This window comes from Chionomys nivalis, chromosome 5 (genome assembly GCF_950005125.1).
Source record: "Chionomys nivalis chromosome 5, mChiNiv1.1, whole genome shotgun sequence".
NCBI lineage: Eukaryota > Metazoa > Chordata > Mammalia > Rodentia > Cricetidae > Chionomys > Chionomys nivalis.
Window position 1 is genome coordinate 25,747,574 of NC_080090.1, and position 10,523 is coordinate 25,758,096.

At 43.7% G+C, this 10,523-nt stretch overlaps 1 protein-coding gene across 2 annotated transcripts in view; it reads right to left on the reverse strand.

The window, feature by feature from the left end:
- The window catches only part of Dcp1a (decapping mRNA 1A), a 51,075-nt gene extending 43,941 nt beyond the window's left edge, over positions 1-7,134 (reverse strand). The window contains exons 1-3 of one of the 2 annotated variants that reach the window (XM_057770888.1): positions 6,955-7,134; positions 3,112-3,152; positions 1,369-1,496 (exon numbers count right to left, since the gene is read on the reverse strand). In XM_057770888.1, the coding sequence (XP_057626871.1) occupies positions 1,369-1,496; positions 3,112-3,152; positions 6,955-7,089 (304 nt within the window). In that variant the 5' untranslated portion in view covers positions 7,090-7,134. The remainder of the gene's footprint in view (positions 1-1,368; positions 1,497-3,111; positions 3,153-6,954) is intronic. The other variant, XM_057770889.1, reaches the window with a different exon arrangement.
- Between the last annotated feature and the right edge of the window lie 3,389 nt (positions 7,135-10,523).

Sequence of the window (10,523 nt, forward strand, 5' to 3'; positions counted from 1 at the left end):
TCTACCACTGAGCAATGTCCTTGATCTTTAAGTACACCTTTTTGTACAGATGGTCCCACACTTATGATAATCTAAGATTTTTGCTTACAAAATGCTGTGATAAGTAGCATTTACTGAGTGAAAAATCGTATTTTGGATTGCACATTTCCTTTGGAGCAGGATACATGGGAGATGCTACTGCAGTGCTGTACAGCAACAACCAGCCGCAGCCCCCACTCCCACATGCTCACAGCGAGACAACCAATAGTCTACAGTGTGTACTGTGTTGCTGAGCTATGATATTTGGCAGTTTAAGTTTATTAATGAGCTTTCAATTTATGACATATTTGTCAGCAAGTAACTCCAATGTGACACGGTGAGGAACTTCTATACGTTTTTGAAAGGGCGATTCTGAGCTTTGTTGCCTGAATTTCAATCACTATTAGAATCTGTTAAAACACTTGAAAAGACCTTGGACAAGGATCTCTCCAACTAACTGTATGCCATGCACCTTGAGTCTACCTGTGTATCCTACATAGGGTACTCTTCACCATTAAAATACAACAGCTCCTTCTTCTTCTTTTTTTTTTTTTTGGTTTTTTTTTTTTCGAGACAGGGTTTCTCTGTGGCTTTGGAGCCTGTCCTGGAACTAGCTCTGTAGACCAGGCTGGTCTGGAACTCACAGAGATCCGCCTGCCTCTGCCTCCCGAGTGCTGGGATTAAAGGTGTGAGCCACCATTGCCCGGCTAACACAACAGCTTCTGACACAGTATCTGTACCTACTAGATGACACTCTATTAACCTAAAAGGTTGAAAAGTGCCATTGTCCATGGCAAAGTCCTTCCTCTGTGGAAAGCATGAGTGTCTGCTCTCATTTTGTCTCCCAGTCCAAGTTCTGTTGCTCAGGGACATGAACTGACAAGAACTCAGCGCCACGACAAAAAACAAAGAACTAAATATTTCATAGCAGAAACAAATACAGTGTTAACAATTGAGCTAGATAATATAGCGGACCAAAATAACCTGAGTTAGTTATCTGCAAAAGTCTTCAATTTTAAAGTTAGCTTAAAACGTTTGCTTCTGGGGCTGCTGAGATGGCGTGGTGAGTGAAGGCACTGGCCGTCCAGCCTGACAACCTGAGTTCCATACTGGAACCCACATGGTGGGAAGAGAGAACCAGAAGTTATCTGACCTCCACACATGGGCTGTGGTGCGTGTGCACTTGAGTACACAGTCACACAGAGATACATTTAGAAGAGTTTGATCTTTTACCAAGACACACATTTATAATCAGAAAGTAGAGTGTAGGCCATATTTTGTAAAATCTGAAACTCCAAAATTTACTGTCCTGAAATGAAAACCCCTGTTAACTGTAAACAGATTACTCACAGCTTGCATTTCTATACAGAAGAAATGGTTCATGGAGCTGAAATTCCAAATCTTTATTCACTGGTTCAACCAGATTGTGCATGTTCAGTCGGTTGACAATGGTAAAACCATGGTAAGGCGAAGCTGACCTTAGATTTAAAGCAAGGGAACACATGTTACCTTTTAATCTATAGAAATGCTATCTACTACCTTATTTTCACACACACACACACACACAGAGCCTATTTTTTTTTTTTTTTTCGAGACAGGGTTTCTCTGTGGTTTTGGAGCCTGTCCTGGAACTAGCTCTTGTAGACCAGGCTGGTCTCGAACTCACAGAGATCCGCCTGCCTCTGCCTCCTGAGTGCTGGGATTAAAGGCGTGTGCCACCACCGCTCGGCTACACAAAGCCTATATTACCACATCACATGAACAATCAGTGTTTGAAACCATGAACAAAAATACAAGGCTGGGGCTCTAATTCAGTGGCGGAGTGCTTGCCTAGCATGAACAAAGTCCTGGGTTAAGGCCTCTAGAAATTAATTAAGTCAGGCCATTTCCCTCTTTGCTCCTAAGTGTTTCTAAGGATTTAATTCCTCAGCATAAAAGCTGAAGTCACCAGGTTCCCCGTCCCTTCACTGCCTGTCCCTCTCCTGTTCTGCGACTCTAGCTCCACTGGTGTCTCTGCAGGTGTGCTTCCCTCTCCAGACTCACCGAAACTAGACTACCGCCCCAAACTGGCACCACATCTTCTCTCTAGCAAGCACCCTCTCACCTCCACACCCATCCACTGCTTTCCTATTGACCATCTTTCTCCCACTAGAATTTATGCTCACTGTAACTGAGGATCTGTTTCTCTCCCCCATACACGTATACCAAGATTGATATAAGTGAAGAAATACCATTTTTTTAATACAGTACAAGTATGTCTATGACTCTCATCCATTGCAGCAATCTTCCCTATATTAAATCACTTTTTTGTATGTTTTTCCCGAGTTAGATGGACTTGACATACACAGTAAGAACGCTCTTAGTGTCCTTACCAAGGGGATTCATCAACAACGCACTCAACACTCTTCAACATAACACAATACAAAAAGAACCAGACATTAATAATCTTGCTGCTACCACCCTAAATTTCAAAAAACAAGAGAAGGACATGCCTCTAAGAACAAGACCTGTAGGCATCTAGAAAGACAAGTGTCCCCATGACTGTCATATCCTGTGGTCTGTCTTTTAAGCATCTATGTTGTCAAACAAGGTAATATTGGAAAATACTGCAAATCAACAATTTAAAGAATTTTCATAAGCTTAAAGTAAAATATATACAAGTATGAATAACTCAGGCATTCTAAGGAACCCTCAAACTAAAATAGATACAATAAAGACTATATAACCCAGGAGTTGGGAAAGAATTGAGAAAGGGGCAGAACCAGTCACAGAAGACAAATTTTCATTAGAAACTTACTATTAGCAAGACTGATATCTCAATTACTATCACTAATGTATTATGTCCAGTGACATTCATATGTTCATATTCTTAATATGGGACAGTTAATAATTGGAAAAGGCTTTCTATCCTGAGATAATTTTGTCAGGCTCTGAGAAGAGAAGCAGCTAGGATAGGATTGCACAGCCTGAACGGTTGAAACCTGGAAGAAAACGAGCAGGAAGGCCCCAGAGACAAATGCACACTAGGAGTGGACCGTGCTACGTGAGACTGCCCACCTTTCAAGTGAAACAGAAACATGCCTTAAAACTTACCTTCGATATACAAACAGGGTCCCTTCTATGTCAGTTTTCTCCTGTGACAGATAATAATTGTCAGTTTCTCAATAATAATAACAATAACAACAACAACAATAATAATAATTCAATGCCAAATGGTTTCAGTGGAAAAGAAATGCTTTAAGGCCAACTTGTTTTATTTATTGTGAAATCTATTGTGTGTGTAACTATGTAGAGGTCAGCAGTCACCCTCAGGAGTTTGTTCTTTTGAGTCAGGGTCTCTCCTGGTTAGAAGTCGGGTAATTAAGCTAGGCTTGTTGGCCAGTGACCCCAGGGAACCACCTGCCTCCACTTCCCCAGTGTTGGATTGCTTTGTTTTGTTTTTAAAGACAAAGTTTCTCTGTGGAGCTTTGGAGCCTGATGTCTTGGCACTCACTCTATAGACTATGCTGGCCTCGAACTCACAGAGATTCACCTGCCTCCCGAGTGCTGGGATTAAAGGTGTGCACCACCACACCCGGCTCCCAGTGTTGGATGTTACTACACCCAGCTATTTATGTGGGCACCTCAGGTTCCTTAATTGTGTAACCATTCAACTCTGTAGGTATTTATATAAGTGCTGCAATGTCTAATTCAAAATGTCTACAACTGTAGCATTTTTCTATTTTAACCACTAAGGAACATTAAAAAACAAAAAACACAGAATTAGTTTTATTTTTATGTATTACTTTTTTAAATTAAAAAATGTGCCTGCATGTTTTGCCAGCACGTATGTCTGTGCACCATATGTGTGCCTGGAGCTCACAGAGGATAGAAGAGGGTATTGGATCCCTTGGAACTGGACTTACAGATAGATGAGTCACCATGTGGGTGCTGAGAATTGAACCCAGGTCCTCTGGAAGAGGACTAGTACTCTTAGCAACTACTCAGCCACTCCTTTAGCTCCAGCTTTAACTTTGGAAAAGCCAAAACCTTCCAACGAGTATCTTAATAGGGAGTCGAGGTATTTTATGTTGCAACTTTAAAAATAAAACAAACAAGCCCCATCAAACTTTAACAGTCTATCAAAGTTAACAGAAAAAGAAAGTAAATTGATACAAGGGCTGAACTGCGAGCTTGGTGCTGATGCTGCATAGCACCACAGGCTGAGCCAAATCCCCAGCCCTCTGAGCATTTTCTTACACGCTACTTTGTTTCATCTCTGGAGAATCTTTTCATTAGTAACAAATTTTGTATTTCCTTAAGGACTACTACTATACACAATTCATTATTTTTCAAGCTTGGTTAAGCATCGTGGCTAGAAACCATTCTCTGAGTTAGGCAGTTCTGGCAGGTTTTAAACACCCGAAAATGTGACTAAGACATTGTAACTTATACAGCCTAGTGGCAGAGGCACAGTGCTCGCATAGCATCATGAGGCCCTGGGTTTGCTCTTCTGCACTGCAAGAAGTAAGCAAGAGAACGCAAGCCATTAGTGTTCTTTCACCTGTGACAGTGGCATAGTCAACTTTTAGGCACAGGCGTAGTGCTTTTATTTTTTGTCTAAAACCAAAAAATCCTATCAGTTTGTAGTTTATGACTTACATTGGATACATTGGATCTTGAGATTTTAAATGTAACCAAAAAATTATAAAAAAATAAGGTTAGGCAGGCGGATTTCTGGGAGTTTGAGGCCAGCCTGGTCTACAAGAGCTAGTTCTGGAACAGGCACCAAAGCTACAGAGAAGCCCTGTCTCAAAAAAAAAAAAAAAAGTTAGTTATATCAAATTTGTTAGAAAAAATTAAAAATAAATAAAAACCTGTTTTTTGTACATGTCTTCTATGTCACTATGAAACTTTTCCTTCTTGAGGCCTTTTCTTGCCTTTAAAAGTGTTCTCAGCCGGGCGGTGGTGGCGCACGCCTTTAATCCCAGCACTTGGGAGGCAGAGGCAGGCGGATCTCTGTGAGTTCGAGACCAGCCTGGTCTACAAGAGTTAGTTCCAGGATAGGCTCCAAAACCACAGAGAAACCCTGTCTCGAAAAACCAAAAAAAATAAAAAAAAAAAAAAAAATAAAAGTGTTCTCATTAAGCAGGGCGGTGGTGGCACACGCCTTTAATCCCAGCACTCAGGAGGCAGAGGCAGGCGGATCTCTGGCAGTTCGAGGCCAGCCTGGTCTACAAGAGTTCCGGGACAGGCACCAAAGCTATAGAGAAACCCTGTCTCGAAAAACCAAAAAAAAAAAAAAAAAAAAAAAAGTGTTCTCATTAGAAGAAAATGGCAGTAGTTGTCTCAGAGTAAACGTAAACTTGCCTCCCAAAATACATCGGGGCAAAATTACAACTCACCCTAAAATACGAGAAAAGATGACGGCGAGTGCACTGTGTTAGGGTCCAAATAAACAGCAGCTTAATTTTCCTTCCTTCCTTCCCTCCTTTTTCTTTCAGTTTTTCAAGACAGGGAACTAGCTCTTGTAGACCAGGCTGGCCTCGAACTCAGAGATCCGCATGCGCCACCACTGCCCAGCACAGCTTAGTTTTCACTTTCATTTTTATACAACTCCATGGTTAAAATCCTCAAGTGTTGTAAGCCTTTGTGAAGAACTAAAGAGGTAACAGTAACAGATAATTTACCACTTCAAATTCTCTGCCTTAGCCTGCAGTCCTGATTACACACACACACACACACACACACACACACACACAGAGAGAGAGAGAGAGAGAGAGAGAGAGAGAGAGAGAGAGAGAGAGAGAGAGCGCGCAAACAGAGAAAAATGACCCAAACCACTTCAAACTAAGGCACTGTTTAACACAGGTATACCAGTAAAGCGGTTTGTAATTTCATCCTTCAGGGCTTCCTACATCCCTTTCTCTTCCAGAAGGAGGAGGAAAATGATTATGGAAACTTCTGAAGTAACTTTCATAAATGACAAATTTCCACAAAATTACATCTACGTATCAGTATCACACTGAAGAAAAGCTATGACAATCCTTCAGCGTTTTGTTAGTTTAAGGACCTCAATACTTGGTGAAGTGTGAATACCAATCACTGATGAATTCTAGCCAGCCCACGGTTACCCACGGAAAGTGTGAAGCTTTTACAGCTGAATGAGTTAATTAGGAAGAGTCGAGCACAAAAATGGGCAACCACGTGAACTAAGCGACCAAAGGTGCTTCAAGTTGAGGCTAACCGGTCGGTGAATGGGCACCGTAATTTTCTGGAACGCCGTCGCCACTCACAATATTCAAAAAATACTCAAATTTGAGCCATCGAAGATGGTTGTCACTGCTCTCTTTTCCCTGCAAAAGGTTTCCAAGGAATCCAATTCTTACCGTAGTAGCCCTTTTCCTAAATCCCTTGAAACCGTTCCCCAAACTCTGGAGATACACAGTAGTTCGATTAAAGCTGTACTAACTCTTGAAACTGACTTTTAAGTTTCAAATCCAAATCACCTTACTTCGGTAGGTTGGGGGAGAGGGGTGGATTTTGTAATTAAATACAAGTAATTTATCTACTAGTTCTCGAAGTCTCAAACTCAGGTTTTCAGTCACTTTTTAAATAACCCCACTTGTCTCAAATCTTTCCAAAGCAATCCGTAAAGAAGGTAAATTACTCAAGCACCGAGAACCGACCCCGAAGGGCTGATCCTGCCTCATTCCTCCCCTCCATCTGATTTTCCCTGCTGTGTCTCTGGCCTCCTTCTTCCGCTTCTTTTCTCCAATCCCGAGTGTCTCCGTCACCCCTTTGGCTCTGGCCGGACCCTTCGGTGAGGTTTTGGCCTCGCCTTGGCGGTCCTAGTCTCCAGCTTCACTCCCCGCCCCCAATCCTAAACTGCCTGCGCGGCCCCTTTAAGAGGCGGCAGCGGCCAGGTTGGCACCTCCGCGGCTGGGCCTCACTCACCCACTGGTTGGCTTTAGGGCAGAAAGTGTACAGAGCGACCTGGCCCGTGAGGTCTGCGATGCTGGTGATGTAGGGGTCGTGCTGCTTCAAGGCCGCCAGACTCATCTCCTGCCCAGCTCGACTCAACGACTCCATCTTGAATCGCGGAGCCGAGCCCCTCCGGCGGGGGCGGACTCGAGGACAGGAAAGTGCCATCCAGGCAAAGTTCCCCCAGCTCCGTCGGCGCCTCACTTCCGCCTTTCGGCCTGGCCTTATGGAGGGTGGTACTTCAGCTATTCTGCTCCGCCGCTCCCACTCCCCGAAAGCCTGGTTCCGATCTTCTTAGGTCCGCATCGGCCGGAAGGTGCTGCGGCTGCGGCTGCGCCATGGCGAGGTTGTCATCCCGGGTCCTCTCTCACCTGGCCGGATCTGAGCTCTTTCTGGGTGCAACATCAGCACGGAGGCTGTCGCGGGTTCGGGCGCAGAATCGAAATGGTGCTGTAGAAATGAGCTCTCCATGGACTGTTTAGAAAACTCAGAACAAATGAGAAAGTGTTCTCTCTCTCTCTCTCTCTCTCTCTCTCTCTGTCTCTGTCTCTGTCTCTGTCTCTCTCTGTCTCTGTCTCTCTCTGTCTCTGTCTCTCTCTGTCTCTGTCTCTCTCTGTCTCTTTCTCTGTCTCTGTCTCTCTCTCTGTCTCTTTCTCTGTCTCTCTGTCTCTCTGTCTCTCTCTCTCTCTGGGTGTAACTTATGCTTTATGTTACCTCCGACTTCAGACTGCACCTCCACGGTTAGCAATTTTGGAAAGAAATATTTCAAGGCAGCTAAACTAGCTGGCTTAGAACCACGCAGGCTCCAGGACTCATTCCCCCCGCCCCCCTTGTTCGTATATTTTCTCATCTTAGTCCCAGGTAAATATTTCTATCGTTCTAGATGATAAAAACGGCAGTATTTTATAAGATCTCTTAACCAAACAAGCAGAAAACCGGGCGGTGATGGCGCACACCTGGTGGTAGCCCACACCTTTAATTCCAGCACACGGAAGGCAGGGACAGGAGGAGGCCTGTGAGTTCAAGGCCACGTAGGTTCACAGTTACGTAGAAAAACCCTGTATCAAAGCCACAAAACAAAACAAACCCCAAATATTTATTGGGCATCTTAAGGAGTTAGGTACTACTAAAAAGTAAACAGCACCCAGTCTCTTTTCACTGAGATGCTTTAAAAACCGTTTTCCTTATTGAAGACCCAATTGAGCATTTTCTAAAGAACAAACTCTACATTGTCATCAAAACAACACATATTGCTTATGGTTTTACATCCCAAGATCATTTACTAATGGAAGGACAACTTTGCATTCTGTACAGAATCATGAGTGAAGCAAGTCCAAACACAGAGAACGGAACGTACCTATGATGAATTCACTCTCCTCTCATGTACACTTTAGTTGAATTTATAGAGTAGTGACCAGTTCTGAGCTTCCAACTCTGTTTTCGCTCTGGGAGAAGCTGAAAGCAAGCAAATAACCCCCTTACGCTTCTCTTTGAATTCCAAAGAGTGGAGCCCTTAATCCCATTTGAGCCAGAAAAGCTTTGAGGAGGAGGTTATGTCTGAACTGCTGCTTTGGGTGAATAGGTGGTCCCTGGGAAAGCAAAACAAGGGTTGAGATTTGCTTCACAGCCCAGTGGTGAGAGGGAACCTACCATCTAACTGATGATTTAATTCGGACTCCAGAGGAAGAAGTCAGTGGCTCAAAGTTTTCACCAGTCAAGAGGATTCTGGCATTAGAATCTCTAGGAGCCTTTACTCCACATCTGGGTCCTTTCTTTCACTCAGTGGTGGAGGGTAGGAGCCCCATTACTTTCTGTGTCTTCCGTTCCCCTGTACCCTAACTTTAATGTTATTGTTTAAATTTTTTATTTATCTATGTGTATGTTTATATAACATTCGTGTGCAGGGCTGCCTATGGAAGTCAGAGAGGGTGTTGTTGGAACTCTTGGAGCTTGAGTTATAGGCATTTGTGGGTCTCTGGACCTGGATCATGGGATCTGAACTCAGCTCTTCATTGTTGAGCAGCAAGTGCTCTTAATTAACAGTGGAGCCGTCTACATAATCTTAAATTAGGTTCTAAATTCAGAGACACACTTGATAACTGTCTTTAGCTTTCTTATGTAGATATTCTAAAATAATCCAAAATGTTTCCTTTTGTTATGAAACATTGTCCCCCACGCACTATAGTGCTGTTGCTGTCTACGCAACTATGATTACCTAGAAACCCCTCGTCAGGCTGGGCCCATTAACACATGCCCTTGGGAAGAAGGGCGGGCTCACAAGTGGCCACAAGACCACCTGGGGGCCTGGCAGAAGCCCAAGGGAGGAGCTGCTGTGGATCCTCCCTCCTCACTTCACCTGTGAGTTAGCAAGTTAGAACTGGGGAGAAGCCCTTTCTCCAGTCTGTTGTTTGTGCCCTGGAGTAAGCAAATGCTTGTTCACATGGCCCCAGGAAAAAGCTAAAGTACACCTTTTGGATTAAGCAAGGGTAGACTTGTGATGCAGACCAAACTTTCATATTTTGGAATAGAAAATTCTCCTCAAAATGCTTTGTTTTCGAGATAAGGTCTTGTTGTGTAGCCCAAGCTAGCATGAAACTTGCCAATTAGGCTAGGCTGGCTGCTGGGTGACCTCCAGGGAGCCTCCTGTCTACGGCTCCCCAGAGCTGACATTTTTGTATGAGTTTTGGGGCTAGAACATAGGTCATTATGAATGTAGGTTTTTATTGAGCTCTCTTCTCGGCCCTGTTATTATTATTATTTTGCAACTAGTCTGGTCTTGAACTTATTATTATTATTTTTGGTTTTTCGAGACAGGGTTTCTCTGTGGTTTTGGAGCCTGTCCTGGAACTAGCTCTTGTAGACCAGGCTGGTCTGGAACTCACAGAGATCCGCCTGCCTCTGCCTACCAAGTGCTGGGATTAAAGGCGTGCACCACCACCGCCCGGCTGAACTATATATATATATATATATATATCTCAGATTGATCTCGAACTCCCAAACTTGTGATTCTCCTCTCCCAGCCTCTGAATGGTGAGCTTACAGAGTTGTGCTTCCATACATGGCTTCAATAATTAAAAATAAGTAAGCTGACTGGTGGTTCCACAAGCCTTTAATTTCAGCACTTGGGAGGCAGAGGCAGACAGATCTCAGTGAGTTCAAGGCCAGCCTGGTTTACAAAGTGAGTTCCAGGACAGTGAGAGCTACATAGAAAACCCCTGTCTCGAAAAACCAAAAGATAAAAAAATAAATAAATAAAAAATAATTTAGAAAAGAAAATCTGAGAGGCAGTAGTTAGTGAAGTAGAAGTGACATTAGGATCTTGCCATTTAAGTGCCAGGCTTAAGGGAGTACGCCTCCACGGCCCTGGACCTTGGCATTTACAATTGTGGGGCTAAGCTGATTGTAGCGGTGTGCAGCCGTAATTCTTGCTACTCAGAATTCTGAGACAGAGCCACTCATGGTGGCTTCTGACTTACATCCTAGCATTTGGGAGGCAGAGGCAGGCAGATCTCTGTGACTCTGAGGCCAGCCTGGTCTACATA